Here is a 16171-nt window from a genome sequence, read left to right as displayed (position 1 = left end):
CGTGGTATTTTGTGGAAGAGCCACACTCAAGGGGCCAAAGAGCTGCATGTGGCTCGCGATCCGCAGTTTGCCGATCACGATCCTAGGGCAAAGGAAACTAAGGAGAAAATAAACAAATAGGACTCCTTCAAAATAAAAAGCTTCTGCACAGCATGAGAAACCATCAATAAAATGAAAAGGGAGCCCACAATATTTGGCAATGATACATCTTACAAAGGGTTAATACCCAAAATATATAAGGAGCCCTAGCTTGTTTGGCTCACTGTATAAATTGTCGGCCTGCAGACTGAAGGGTCCCTGGTTTGATTCCAGTTAAGGGCACATGCCAAGGTTGCATGCTTGATCCCCAGGAAGGGACATGCAGGAGGCAGCCAGTCAATGATTCTCTCTCATCATTGATGTTTCTAACTCTCTCACCCTCTCCCTTTCTTTCTAAAAATCAATAAAAATATATTTAAAAACATAAAAAACCCCAAAATATATAAGAAAGTCATACAACTTAACAAAAGGAAGAAAACAATCCAATTAAAAAATGGGCAAAGGACCTAAATGGACACTTTCCAAGGTGGATACACACATGGCCAAGAGACATATGGAAAAGTGCTCAAGAGGCAGTTCCATATTTAATTTTTTGAGGAAATGCCATAATGTTTTCCATAATGGCTGCACCAGCCTGCATTCCCACTAGCAGTGTACTAGGCTTCCCTTTTCTCTACATCCTCGCCATCACTTGTTATTTGTTGATTTACTGATGGTAGCCATTCTAACATGTGTGAGGTGATACCACATTGTGAGGTGATACCACACACAGAGCAGGGTCGATCAGGGGGTTGGGGAGCTCCCCCCTGTCGCTCACAGAGTAGGGCCGATAGGGGAGCTGGGGCACCGCCCACTGTCACACACAGAGCAGGGCGGATCAGGGGGTTGGGGCGCTGCACCCTGTCACACTCAGGGAAGGGCCAATGGGGAGGTTATGGTTCTACCCTGTCACCCACAGAGCAGGGCCGATCAGAGGGTTGGTGCGCTGCACCCTGTCAAACACAGAGCCGCAGGGCAAATCAGGGATTGGGGAGCTCCCCCCTATCAGGCACAGAGCAGGGCTGATCAGGGGGGTTGGGGCGCCTTCCCCTGTCACAAACAGAGCAGGGCGGATAGAGAGGTTGTGGCCCCTCCCCCTGTCATACACAAAGCCGCAGGGTGATCAGGGGATTGGGGAGCTCCCCCCCTATCAGGCACAGAGCAGGGCTGATCAGGGGGTTTGGGCCCTGCCCCCTGTCATGCTGATCCCGGTGCCGGGAGCCTCGCTGCTCTGCTGATCCTGGTGCTGGGAGGCATATTACCCTTTTACTATATAGGATAGAGGCTTGGTGCATGGGTAGGGGCTGGCTGGTTTTCCCTGAAGGTGTCCTGGATCAGGGTGGGGGTCCCCACTGGGGTGCCTGGCCAGTCTGGGTGAGGGGCTGAGGCCTGTTTTCTGGAAGCGGGTAACTGAAGCTCCCAACTGCTCCTTTTTTTCTTTTTCTTTTTTTTTATTCTGGGCCAGCTTTAGCTCTGAGGCCTCGCTGCTGAAAACATCGATACAATGTTGCGGTCCGGCTGGCTGAAGCCCGGCTGAATGAAAGCCGGTTTCTGGGGTTTTGTTTAGCTTCTTATTTGCAACATAGTACATAGTTGCTTAGAGTTGCAGCTGAGAGGCCGGCAGCGGCAGGCGGGGAACGTTGGAGTTCGCCGTCACTGGAGCAAGCAAGCCTCCCTGTTCGCTTCATTGCATGGCTGCCAGCCACCATCTTGGCTGACAGTTAATTTGCATAAGGATATGCTGATTAGCCAATGGGAAGGGTAGAGGTCGGACGCTAATTACCATGTTTCTCTTTTATTAGTGTAGATAGATACTATGTGCCATAAAAAGGATCCCTTACTCTTTGAGAAAGCATGGAGGGACCTTTAGCGTATTATGCTAAGCAAGAATAAGCCAGTCAGAGAAAGACAAGTAGCACATGATCTCACTCATAAGCGGAATTTAATGAACAAAATAAACTGATAGTTCCAAAATAAACAAAATAGTTCCAGAGACATAGAAGCATTGAACAGAGGGAAAGCGAGGGAGGTTGGCTGGGTGGGAAGAGATAAATGAAAGAACTTGTATGCATGTGTGTGTGTGTGTATGTGTGTGTGTGTATGTGTGTGTGTGTATAGATATATCTATCTATCTATCTATGTCTATACATACACACACACACACACACACACACACACACACACACATACACACATATTAAATCCATGGTCACAGACAATAGGATGGTGAAGGCCTGGGGTGGGTGTTGGAGGTCGGCTAGAAGGGCTCAATGGGGGACATATGTCATTCTTTCAACAATAAAGATTTAATAAAAAAAGAGTTAGTTATCTATGAACAAATTGGCACCAAAGAAGGCATAAATGTTTAAAGAAACCTTTAGCAAATGCTTCTGTAATATGAACCATCTCCTCCTGTCCCTCCACTTCCCTAATTTTTGCTCTATAGACTTGATTCTTTGCATATTGTTTTAAATCCGTGCCCATGTATGAATAAAGCTTTGCCCGAAGCCCACTTCAAGGGGATTATTAGTCCCTAACATCTTGGCAAGAGTAAGGAATTTGGCAGTTGAAAATTCACTCCTCTTCGTGAGTCCAACTTTCTTGGGCAGAGAACAGTGACATCAGGTCCATCATTAATATGAGGGGATGGAGGGGAAGGGAAGCTCTCACCTTTCCGCAGTAGAAAATATCCTCTCTCTTCACCCTTCCTTCTGCTATCTTCTCTCTGATGGCCTCCTCCACTTCGTGCTCATTCCGGTAGAAGTAGGCCCCATCAATGTGCCGGTACCCAACATCGATGGCGAACTTCACTCCTGCCCTACAGATCCCCTTAGGAGTCTGAAATAAAGGGGTTGAAGTTTGGGAGAAAAGAAATGAGTCTTTCATTTAGTTTAATCGGTATTAATCAGGACACTGCTGTAGAGTGAAAATGACAAATTCCCAATTCCATGGTGTTGTGATTGGAAGATGGTATCTAGAGGCTGGAGAAACTGACCTTCTAGGGAGTATTCCATCCTCAGTGGGAGACTCCATCCATCCCAGGTCTTAGATTTATGGTTTCAGAAATGTGACCTGATCAATGTTACCAGTGACAAGATATTTCATGGTTTCCATGCTATAGGAAGGCACAGTTCATTGACGTAGGTTAGTTATAAATCAAAGGTTTGGGTGAATAAACTGAGATATAGCCACAGAATGGAAAACTAACAGGTAGTAAAAAGGAATGAACTATTGATAGACACAGCAACATGGATGAATATCAAATAAATATACTGAAGAAAAGAAGCAAGACAAAAAAGAATGGGAACAGAAGATGGTGGCTGGCAGTATGGGTGTGAGTGAGTGAGGGGGTGAAAGGAGAGTGTGTGGATGTATGTAGTGTGTGTGAGTGAGTGAGGGACAGGAAAATCTAGCAGGAGTATCAGAGGCTGGCAGACCAGGCTCTTCTGAGCAGGGAGATCCTACCACTGCTGCAGGCACTCTCCAGCCTGCGGGGCTCAGGCATGGAGCCCAGACCATCTTGAAGGGGAGAGTGGCCTCCTCTAGGAACTCATCAGCACAACCATCTAGACTGGTTTTGACACTTCCCATGACCCTGCAGCCACATCAGCCAAAGTCCTGCTTCCCCGCCCACAGATCTGCAGACCTTCAGACCCTGGGATGTCCATCTCCAAGGGTTCACAGATCCCGCAGCAGTAAGTGCGAATTCTACCTCCCAGGCTGCTGACCTCCAGACACCAAAGTTGCGTTTCCACTGCACAGGCCTCCTGAGCCCATTGCCTGGCTCCCGGGTGCCTCTGTGAGCCCCCACTGGGTGCGCTCATATCCAAACAAGGAAACACAGCCCTGACAACAGAAACTGGGACTTCCCCCTCCCCACCTGCCTGCCCAGAGACACCACAGTTGCTTGGCTTCAGCAAGTGGATCCCTCTGAGCCTGCCACCCTGGCAGGCAGCTGCCAGGTGTCTCCGTGAGCTGCCATTGGGTGTGCTCATATCCAACCAAGGGAACAAGGCCACGGCAGCAGAAACTTGAACTTCCCCCTCATCAGCTGCCGACCTCCAGTCACCGCAGTCACACTGAGCCAGCGCACAGGCTCCCTGAGTTTGCTGCCCCAGTAATGTGGCTCTTGGGTTCCTCTCTGAGCTGCTATAAGGTGTGACCCCGGCTGCCGGCATCCAGTCCCCTCAGTTTCTCCACTCCAGCACGTGGGCCCCTGAGCCCACCGCCCCAGCAGAGGGCACCGGGGTGCCTCTGTAAGCCACCAGTGGGCGTGCATAGCTAACCAAAGGTACACATCTCCTGAAGCAGAAACTGGGACTTTTGCCTCCCCAGGGCCGGCAGCACACATGATTATGCAACTCCAGTGTGTAGACCCTGTGAGCACATAGCCCCGGCACACAGTTCCTGGGCCCCTCGGTGAGCTGCCACTGGGCACTTGCATCTCCAACCAAGGGCATATGGCTCCCTTAGCAGGATCCATGACACCCCCCTCCCAGCTGCCTTCCTCTGGACACCTTGGTGTGTTACTGAGGACTCACCTCCCTAGACAAGGTCACATTGTTTCAGCCACAGACTCCCCATATTCCTATATCCCCAGCTGCTGGCTCCTGAACACCCTCATAACTGAGAGAGGGAAATCACTTTGCCAGAGTCACACTGCCTTAACCGCAGACAATGGGATAGCCGCCCCCCACTGTCACGGGCTCTGGGGCCCTCATAGTAAGTTGCAGAGTGATGCTACCCCAGCAAGTCCCACAACACTGGCCAAAGTCAGAGTACCTGACCCTCAGGCCCCGAGACGGCTTCCTCCCAGGCCATGAACTGGGAACTCACAGTGAGCATGTACCTATGAGACCTCAGGCAACCCTTTCCACAAGGGCCGGAACCATGATCGTATCCACAAAAGCTTGCACAATGAAGCCAGGGATGAGTCACATTGCCAATCCGTGAATGAACTTCATCCACAAATAAGAAACTAACATTCAAGACCCAACTACATCAAGAGAACCCACATAGCTCAAGTAGGGGGCTCCACTAGATCACCAAGCCCAGAAGACCTTAGAGACCACATCACTGGAACCCCCAAACCACTAACTACATACCACCACCTCAAAAAGGACCTGGGTAGAAAAGCAGTTGGATCTATGACATAGAAACAATGAAAACGTTACAGCCAAAAATTGGGAGATAAATAAACAATCCCCAAAGGAAAGAAAAAGAAGATCACCAGAAAGAGACTTAAATGAAATGGAGGCAAGTAACAGGTCAGAGAAAGAATTCAGAGTAATGGTTAATAAGGATGCTCAAATGTCTAGATGAAAAATACACACAACTCAATGAGACTTATAAGGAGCTGAATGAGAATGTCCTTAACATGAAAAGGAACCAAGAGGAAATAATGAATGACCTACCTGCAATAAAGAACACAGTGGAAGGCTTCAACAGTGTTCTAGAAAAGGCTGAGGACTGCATCACTGAATTAGATGACAAGGTAGGAAAAAACACACAAACACAGCAGCAACTGGAAAGAAAACAAAAAGCAGGAGGAGAGCCTAAGGGAGCTTTGGGACAACACAAAATGAAACAACATCTGCATAATAGGGGTACCAGAGGGAGAGGAAGCAGAGCAAGGAATAGAAATCCTGTTCAAAAAATAATGACAGAAAACTTCCCTTATATTGGGAAGAAAAAAACCATACAAGTCCAAAAAGCACATAGAGTCCCAAACAAGTTGAACCCAAAAAAGACCGACACCAAGACACATCATAATTAAATTGGCAAACATCAATGACAAAGTAAGAATCTTAAAGGCTGCCAGAGAGAGACAGAAAGTTACCTACAAGGGATCTCCCATTTAGAATAAAAACTGATTTCTCAACAGAAACACATCAGGCCAGAAGGGAATGGAATGAAATATACAGTGATGTAAAGCAAGGGACTGAATCCAAGAATACTATACCCAGCAAGGCTATCATTCAAAATTGAAGGTGGAATCAGGAGCTTCTCAGACAACAAAGGGCTAAGAGAGTTTATTACCAAGCCAGAAATGCAAGAAATGCTCAGCAGCAGTTCTCAACCTGTGGGTCACGAACAATGAAAATACATCCTGCATATCAGATATTTATATTATGATTCATAGCAGTAGCAAAATTACAGTTATGAAGTAGCAATGAAAATAATTTTATGGTTGGGGGTCACCACAACATGAGGAACTGTATTAAAGGGTCGCGGCATTAGGAAGCTTGAGAGCCACTGAAGGGACTGCTATAAAAAGAAGAAATAGAAAAGCAAGAAGGAACATAAGCATGAAGAATAAAAATGGTGACAAACAAGTACCTATCAATAATAACATTAAATGTATATAATTAAATGCTCCAATCAAAAGACATAGGGTAGCTGAATGGATAAGAAAACGTGACCCATATATTTGCTGTCTACAAGAGACCCATCTCAAAATAAAGGATTTACACAGACTGATAGTGAAGGGGTGGAAAAAAATTTTTCATGCAAATGGAAATGAGATAAAAGCTGGGATAGCAATACTTATATCTGACAAAATAGACCTCAAAGTAAAGGCCACAGCAAGAGATAAGGAGGGCGACTTCATAATACTAAAGGGAGCAATTCAGCACTAGGAAATAACTCTGGTAAATATATATGCACCCAATACAGGAGCACCCAAGTACAGAAAAAAGACTTCTGGAAGATATCAAGGGAGAGATTGACAGCAATACAATCATAGTAGGGGACTCTAATTCCTCATTGACACCACTGGATAAATCCTCTAAGCAAAAAATAAAAAAATAAAAAAAAGCAAAGAAACAGCAATCCTAAATGACTCACTAGATCAGATGGACTTAATAGACATCTTCAGAACATTTCACCCCAAAGCTACAGATTATACATTCTTCTCTAGTACACACGGGACATTTTCAAAGATAGTCCACATGTTAGTACACAGGCAAGGTCTCTTCAAATTCAAGAAAGTAGAAATCATACCAAGCATCTTCTCAGATCACAATGGCATAAAATTACAATATAAACAATGAAAAAAATCAAACACTTGGAGGATAAATAGCATGCTATTAAACAATGATTGGGTTTAATAGCAAACAGATCAAAGAAGAAATAAAAAGTATTCTGGAAACAAATGACAATGAAACAAATTACAATGAAAACACAACAATCCAAAATCTATGGAACACAGTGAAAGCAGTCCTGAGAGGGAAGTTCATAGCTCTGCAGGCCTACCTAAAAAGAAAAAAGAAAAGGTAAATTATCTAACCTTGCAATTTAAAGAGAGCAGCAAGAAAACCCCAGGGTAACCAGAAGGAAGGAAATAATGAAGATCAGAGCAGAAATAAATGACTTGTAGGCCAAAAAACAATAGAAAAGATAAATGCAACCAAGAGCTGGTTCTTTGAAAGGATAAACAAGATTGATGAACCTAGAGCCAGGCTCACCAAGAAACAGAGAAGACAGAAATAGACAAAATCAGAAACGAAAGAAGTGAAGTAACAACTGACTCTACAGACATACAAAGGATTGTAAAACATTAGGAACAACTCTACTCCAACAAACTGGACAACCTCGATGAAAAGGCCATATTCCTAGAAAAATACAAGCTTCTAAAACTCAATCAGGAAGAATAAAAAAAAACCTGAATAGGCTGATAATGACTGGTGAAATTGAAACAGTAATCAAAAAGCTTCCAGGAAACAAAAGCCCTGGACTGAATGGCTTCACAGGGGAGTGTTACCAAATATTCAAAGAAGAACTAAAACCTATCCCTCTCAGACTATTCCAAAAAATTCAAGAGGAAGGCACAATTCCAAGCTCTTTCTACGAAGCCAGCATTACCCTAATCCCAAAACCAGATAAAGACACTACAAAGAAAGAGAATTACAGGCCAATGTCCCTGATGAACATAGATGCTAAAATCCTCAACAAAATTTTAACAAACTGGATCCAGCATTACATTAGAAAGATCAGACACCATGACCAAGTGAGATTTATTCCAGGGATGTAAAGCTGGTACAATATCCACAAATCAAATCAATAAACATAATATGTCACATAAACAAATTAAAAGACAACAATCACATAATCAGCCCTAACCCATTTGGCTCAGTGGATAGAGGTTCTGCCTGAAGACGGAAAGGTCCCAGGTTTGATTCTGGTAAAGGGCATGTACCTTGGTTGCGAGCACATCCCCAGTAGGGGGTGTGTAGGAGGCAGCTGATGGATGTTTCTCTCTCATAGATGTTTCTAACTCTCTATCCCTCTCCCTTCCTCTCTGTAAAAAATCAATAAAATATTTTTTGATTTTATTGACATAATCATATCAATTGATGCAGAAAAGGCATTTGACAAAACCCTACACCCTTTTCTGATAAAAGCTCTCAGTAAAGTGGGAATAGAGGGATCATACCTCAACATAATAATAGCCTTATAGCAAAAACTAAAACCATTTCCCCTAATAAGAACAAGACATGGATGCCCACTTTCACCACCCATGTTCAACGTAGTACTTGAAGTGCTAGCCATAGAGATCAGACAAGAAGAAATAAAAGGCATCCAAATTGTAAAAGAATAAAACTGTCATTATCACAAATGACATGATATTGTACATCGAAAACCCTAAAGACTCCATTTAAAAACTACTAGACTTAGTAAATGAATGCGGCACTGTAGCAGTATACAAAATTAACACCTAGAAATCTGTGGCTTTTTTATATACCAATAATGAACTCACAGAAAGAGAAACTAAAATAACAATCCCGTTTACCATTGCAACAAAAAAAGTAAGATACCTAGGAATAAATTTAACCAAGGATGTAAAGGACCTGTACTTAGAAAATAACAGGATGCTGAAAAAAGAGATAGAAGAATACATAAACAAATGGAAGAATATACCCTGTTCATGGACTGGTAGAATCAACAAAATTAAAATGTCCATACTACCCAAAGCAATCTATAGGTTCAATGCAATCCTCATTAAAATACCAACAGCATATTTCACAGACTTAGAACAAACTCTTCAAATATTCATATGGAATTTTTAAAAAGGGCCCCAAATAGCCACAGCAATCCTGAGGAGGAAAAACAATGTTGGAGGGATCACAATACCGGATATCAAGCTGTATTACAAAGCCACTGTTCTCAAAATTTCCTGGTACTGGCACAAGAACAGACATATAGACCAATGGAACAGAACAGAGAACCCAGAAGTCGACTCAAACCATTATGCTCAATTAATATGTGACAGAGGAGACAAGACCATACAATGGAGTCAAGACAGTCTCTTCAGTAAATGGTGTTGGGAAAATTGGACAGATATTTAAAAAAAAAAAAATGAAACTAGACCACCAACTTACACCATACACAAAAAGAAACTCAAAATGGTAAAGGACTTAAACATAAGACGGGAAACCATAAAGAGTTTAGAAGAAGCCATAGGCAGCAAAATAGCAGACATATGTCATAGCAATATCTTCACTGATATAGCTCCTAGGGCAATGGAAACTAAGGAGAAAACAAAATAATGAGACTACATCAAAATAAAAAGCTTCTGCACAGTGAAAGAAACCATTAACAAAAGAACAAGAAAGCTCACTGCAAATATGGGATAACATATTGTCAATGTTATCTTTGATAAGGGTTTAATCTCTAAAATGTACAGGGAACTCATACAACTTAACAAAAGGAAAATGAACAATCCAATAAAAAATGGGTAAAGGACCTAAATATAGTATATACAAAAGGCCAAGAGACATATGAAAACATTTTCAAAGTCACTAATCATCCGAGAAATGCAAATTAAAACAACAATGAGGTACCATCTCACACCTGTCAGAATGGCTATCATCAACAAATCAACAAACAACAAGTGCTGGCGAGGATGTGGAGAAAAAGGAACCCTCTTGCACTGCTGGTGGGCATGCAGACTTGTGCAGCCACTGTGGGAGACAGTATGGAGTTTCCTCAAAAAATTAAAAAATGGAATTCCCTTTTGACCCAGTAATCCCACTTCTAGGACTATATCCCAAGAAACCAGAAACACCAATCGGAAAGGATATATGCATCCCTATGTTCATAGCAGCACAATTCACCATAGCTAAGATTTGGAAACAGCCTAAGTGCCCATCAGCAGATGAGTGGATTAAAAAATGGTTGTACATCTACACAATGGAATTCTATGCTGCTGTCAAAAGGAAGGAATTGTTACCATTTGGAACATCATGGATGGAACTGGAGAGCATTATTCTAAGCGAAATACGCCAGTCAGAGAAAGATAAATATCGCATGATCTCATTAATATATGGGATAAAATGATCAACATAATTTGATGAAGAAAAATAGATCGATCTAGAGACAAATGGTAGGGGAGGGGAGGTTAGAGAGCAACTAATGGACTTGTAGGCATGCATATTAGCATAACCAATGGACACAGACATTAGGGTGCTGGGGGCTTGCCCCGGGTGGGAATGGCTGGGGAAATGGGAGGGTCAATTGTGGAAAAAGGACACACATGTAAAACTTTAGACAATAAAAAATAAAATAAAATAAGATAAAATAAAATAAAGTATTCTCCCTGCATTGGCTGAGTGGCTCAGTTTCTTGAGCATCATCTCATGTACCAAAAGGTAACTGGTTCAATTCCCTCTTATGGCATATACCCAGGACGTGGGTGCATACTGTAGGCAACTGATCCATGTTCCTCTCTCTCTCTCTTCCTCTCTCTTCCTCTCTCTCTAAAATCAATAAATACATATTTAAAAAAATATTCACCCTTACATGGCAGAAGCAGCAATGGGGTGAACTATAATTACTAAATTAGTAATTAATTACTAATTAATTTTAACCTATCTGGATAAACCAGTTGGATATGTGAACATAAACAACAAACTTTATAATTTTTAAATGTAGTATTAGAGAATTCTATATAAATTCTAACAGCTTTGTTATGAAAATAAATTTTAGAGAAAAAAATCAGAAAGATCAAATAGAATACCATATATGGAGACTGAAATAAGTGATATGATAGGAGAATCTGAAGTGCAAAGATTTTTTTTCACAATTAATGACAATCTCAATAAAATAAAAGAACGCTCAATAAAGAGTTCTGTTTCCTAAAATGGCCAATAGCACCCTTCCTCCACTTGAGAAATGAGCAAGTCCTTAAGGATGAACTTGCTTTTTTTTTTCTTTATTGATTAAGGAATTACATATGTGTCCTTATCCCCCCATTATCCCCCCGCCCCACTCATGCCCTCACCCCCCTGTTGTCTGTGTCCATTGGTTAGGCTTATATGAATGCATAGAAGTCCTTTGGTTGATATCTCCCCCTTACCCCCACCCTCCCCTACCTTCCCTCTGAGGTTTGACGGTCTGATCGATGCTTCTCTGTCTTTGGAACTACAGGATATAACATATGTCCTAGGGCAACATATTTGTATGGTATTGTGCAATAAGTACAATACATGAGTCTGAAAACCCAGTTGGAGTGATTCATTTTAGCATCACTCCCTTTGACCTACTTGGAAAATGTGTGCTTCCCATCCCTGAATTTTAGGCTGTGTGACTCTAAAGGTCCTAATTCACAGGGGAAATCAGCCTCCTTATTGTAAGAGTTCAGCATTCAAGGAAAGAATTGCCATGTTGGCAGGGGTAAGATAACTTATCACAAGGGGATAGGGGAACCAATGATATACTTATTACCAATTGTGATTGTTAATGGACAGGGCAGCAGCCATGACTTGAGACGGTAGCTGACTAGGGATTCAGACAACTCAGGGATGAGGATTTGGGACATAATACTAGGTAAGTCACCCAGACTAACAGAGATATTGGCTAAGGATACAGGGAACTTAGAATGGGTATTCTGGGAGGAAGAGAATAAGTAGAAGTTACAATTGAAGACAGCTTTAGTGGCAAGGGCCTTATTCATCCTGCTAATCTACCTCTTTAAATATTTTCCCAGGAAACAAACCAAACAGAATTCTGGAAGAGCTGTTCCCAGGGGTGAACTTAGCATATAAAGGCAATTGACAGCTGGGGTAGAACATGTCATAATGAACCCCACTTCCTCAGTCCTCAGAAGTGTTGGCTGCTCATTACTCACATCTGTTTCCCTCTATGGATGACCCAGGGTATAAAGGCCTGATGCTCTTACCTGAACTCAGCACATCTCTGTGGCACCATTCCCATTCCAGAACTCCCTGTGGCATTGATGAGCAACTGCATTGCAGTTCAGCTGTCCCCACTGCACACACCCTTACAGGTCTGGTCTCTGAGAGTACTCTCCAACAAGCCTCCAGCATGCAAATCTCCTCAGAGGCTGTTCCCAGATTTCCCAATTTAACACTTGGGTAGAGAAGGATTTCTTAAACAAGCCACAGAAAGTACTAATGATAAATTAAAGAGTGCTAAATGTGAGCACATTAAAATTGGGAATCTCTGTTCATCAGAAGACACCATTCATTAAAAGAGTAAAAAGGTATGTGGGAAGAGATATTTTCACATAGATATAACTCATATGCAGATATTTTTAAAATCCACTATAGCAATAAGAGAAGAGAAATCCAATAAAGAAACATTTGTGGAAGACACAGCCACTTTGCAAAAGATCTCCAAATGTCTAATAAAAATATGAAAAATTAATCTCATGTAGAGTTGAAAGGAAGTGCAAATTAAAACCAGAGTTGCATAAATTTAAAAAATCAGCAAGTGTTGGTGAGAATGTTCCCTCATACTGTGAGCTCCGTTTTCATTTTGTTGATGGTTACTTTTGCTGTGCAGAAGCTTATTTTGATATAGTCCTAGTTGTTTATTTTCTCCATAGTTTCCTTTGCCCTAGGAGATGTATTTGTAAACATATTGTTACAGAGATGCATTTTAGACTGAATTGAAAGTGCTCAAATATGAACTTAAAAAATCACAGGCCATAAACTCAGTAATTTCACGTGCTTGAGATCAATAAAATAAGAAGCACCCCGCTGAATTTTAGTCAAGAAAGCAGAAAGGTCCCATTCTCTAATCCAAGATCATTTTAAATCACAAATTGATTTAGTTTAATGTTTGGCTCAATACTCATTCAGCTAAACAATAGTCCTTGGAGGTTGCTTTCATTATTACAAAAAGTGAATCAATTAGATCCATTTAAAATGAATTACAGATTATACTTTAGAAAAGTTTCTTATTTAAAAAAATACAGAAAGAGATATAAATTTACCAATACAGAGTCTTGGTAGGTACCAAACCCAATGATAGGAATGCTGTTTCCATCACTTAGAGGTATGCGGTGATCTACTGCAGTGAGTTCCATCTTGGAGAGCCTAGGACTTCAGATTTCTAGGAGTGATTCCGAACACTTTGGACAGGTGTCCTAGGGCCTATTTAATCAAAGAAAGGAGGGCAAGAGGGAGGAGCAGTGGGAGGGAAGAGAGATTGACAGATCTATTTCTCAACCTGTTTTCTTCTAGGTTGTTATGGAAATACTGAGATTGTCCTTTGAACTTTATTCGAGACATAAGAATAACTCAATTGAGAGTTTATGCTTATACCTCTGCAAAGAAAAGATTGAACAACAACAACAAAGGAAAGGAATCGAGTGGGGTTCTGTTAGGATGCTTTCGTTGCCAACTAACAGGTCTATCTCAAATTCTCTTAGAATATAAAGGAAATTTATTGGTTTGTATTCCTGAAAACGTCAACATTAGGACTAGCTTAAGGTGAGACTAGAGTAGTTCCTGTCCCAGAACTTCCCTGGAGATTCTGAGGCAGCAGGATTGGGCAGGGGTCTGGATTGCTACCACATTGAGGTAAACTTGGAAACATTGGGCCAGAGGAACAAAGGAAAAGGCAGGAAACAGTTTCACACCCTCTGTCTCCTGGCTTTCTCAGCTGACTCTCCCCTTATCATTGAAAGACAGTAATCAGCCCTTGAAGTGACTCAGCTCCAGCTTCAGGTCCACTAACACAGAGCTTACCTCCTCCATAGCTCAACCATAACCCAGGAATGGAGTCTTTTTTGCCTCGATAGTCTTTTTTGGTTGAACCATCCATCGCTAAATCAATCAGAGTGGTCAAAGGAAATAAAAGACTGATTTGATTGCCTTAAGAGAATACTAGTAGAAGCCATTTCTACATGTGGAGTTGGGGTTAATCCAGTGGTTCTCAACTTTCCTAATGCCGCGACCCTTTAATACAATTCCTCATTTTGTGGTGACCCCCAATGTCATTGTTGCCGGAGGCCGGTCCATCCTTGCTGCTTGACGCAGTCGCTGCAGGAAAGAGGCATCTGCACAGCATGTGTTTCAGTGGACCTGGCGTATGTAGCATACTGTTTTTAATATGTTTGCTCCCTTTATCGCCATGTGTTTTAACCAAGGTCACCTCTCCGAGAAAGGTTGTTTCCCCAGGTGGGGATCTTTCCCTGAGGTTGGAGAGGGGATACAACCCCTTAATTAAGTGCCAGGCGGGTAATTAAGCTACATGGTCTTTACTCCCTGGAATGGAGATGAGAAACACCTTAACCCTTGTAATAGAAATTGACGGGATTGGAATCGGCTGGTATAAATACGGATGTGATAAGACAATAAACGTCAGATCCTCATCAGTTCCTGACCAGAACTCCGACCAGAACTTTGGCTGGAGATCCTGGCTATAGGTCCTGACTAGGCTGCTGACCAACTGAAGGCCTGTCTTCGTGTCATTCCTTCTTCGCCCGACTCCGTCCACACCTTTGGGGACCCCCTGGACCTGCTGGGATTTGGACCCCCAGCACATTGTTACAAATTGAACATAATTAAACAATTTTGTGATTAATCACAAAAACAATATGTAATTATATATGTGTTTTCTGATGGTCTTAGGCAACCCCTGTGAAAGGGTCTTTCGACCCCCAAAGGGGTTGCAACCCACAGGTTGAGAACCGCTGGGTTAATCCTTCCTGGGAAGATTCTGGATGTTGTTAATGAAAAGGAAAGAAGTAGTAATTAGGGAAACAATGGTTATTGATTTTAATCTTCCTCTAAAGGACTGTGCAACAGTCCATGATGATGGAAGTGTCCTGAAGTTTGCCTAAAATTGACTTGCCCTCTCTCTAGGAAATTCATTCTTGCTAATATACACACAGGCAGTGGGCACAATAATTTCCACCAGCATGGGGCAGTGTGGAATGTGGGCAGTAATGGTCCTCAATATCAGTTGTCAAATCAGTCCATCACTCATTGCCACCTTTGTGTGCTAAGATGTTAGCTAGAATATCTCTTTATTATTGACTTTCTAGCTCTATGAATTTTAGCACATGTGTAGATTTATATAACAACCATCACATGTAGGATACTGAAACATTCTATAACCCAGAGAATGCCTTCATGTTATTTCTTTATAATCACCCCCTCCACCACCTGCACCGCCTGGAGAAGTCACTTTCTGTTGTTCATTCCTATTGTTTTACTTTTGAGAATATCATATGAATGGAATCATACAGTATATATAGTCTTTTGAAATTGCCTTCTTTCAGTCAGTATAATCTGTTTGAGATCCAACCAGGTTGTGGCTTGTATCAATAGCTTCTTTAGTTTTTATTGTTGCATAGTCTCCTATATAATAAAAGCACAGTATGCAAATTGTCCTCTCACCTGGGAGTTCGTCTGGGAGTTCGACCAGGGGGCTGGGCCAGCCTGGGGAAGGGAGGGAGGCCCCAGCTGGCAGCGGTGGTGGCAGCAGGCAACTTGGGGAAGGGAGGGAGACTCTGGCTGGCAGCGGTGGCAGCAGCTATAGGCGGCTGGGGAAAGAGAGGGAGTACCCGGCCAGCAGCCGGCAGCCACTAGGGACCCTACCAGTGCACGAATTTCATTTGTTTTCAATTTTTGGTGATTGTGAATAGAACTGCTGTAAACATTTGCGTACAGGTGTTTGTATGAACATTAGTTTTTATTCCTCCAACAGTGAGATGGTTGAATCATGTGGTGTGTTTGACTATGTAGGAAGCTGCCAAACTGCTTTTCTCAATGGTTGTAAAATTTTTTATCCCCACCAACAATGCATATGAGTTACAGTTGTTCTCCATCCTTGACACAAT

The 16171-nt window shown here is 42.3% G+C and overlaps 1 protein-coding gene across 1 annotated transcript; it reads right to left on the bottom strand.

Annotated features, from left to right (window-relative positions):
- Window positions 1-2748: 2748 nt before the first annotated feature.
- On the bottom strand, window positions 2749-13408 carry LOC102432724 (3-oxo-5-beta-steroid 4-dehydrogenase-like; the record flags this gene model as incomplete). The annotated part of the gene is made up of 2 exons (XM_006108674.3): window positions 13316-13408; window positions 2749-2916 (listed from the first exon to the last, which is right to left on the bottom strand). Coding segments are annotated over exons 1-2 (261 nt in total), but the record flags the coding sequence as incomplete, so codon positions are not given.
- Window positions 13409-16171: the final 2763 nt, after the last annotated feature.

The sequence above is a fragment of the Myotis lucifugus genome, unplaced genomic scaffold, assembly GCF_000147115.1.
Source record: "Myotis lucifugus unplaced genomic scaffold, Myoluc2.0 scaffold_3095, whole genome shotgun sequence".
NCBI lineage: Eukaryota > Metazoa > Chordata > Mammalia > Chiroptera > Vespertilionidae > Myotis > Myotis lucifugus.
The sequence above is the reverse complement of the archived record's forward strand: the minus strand, read 5'-3'. Positions and strand labels throughout refer to the sequence as shown.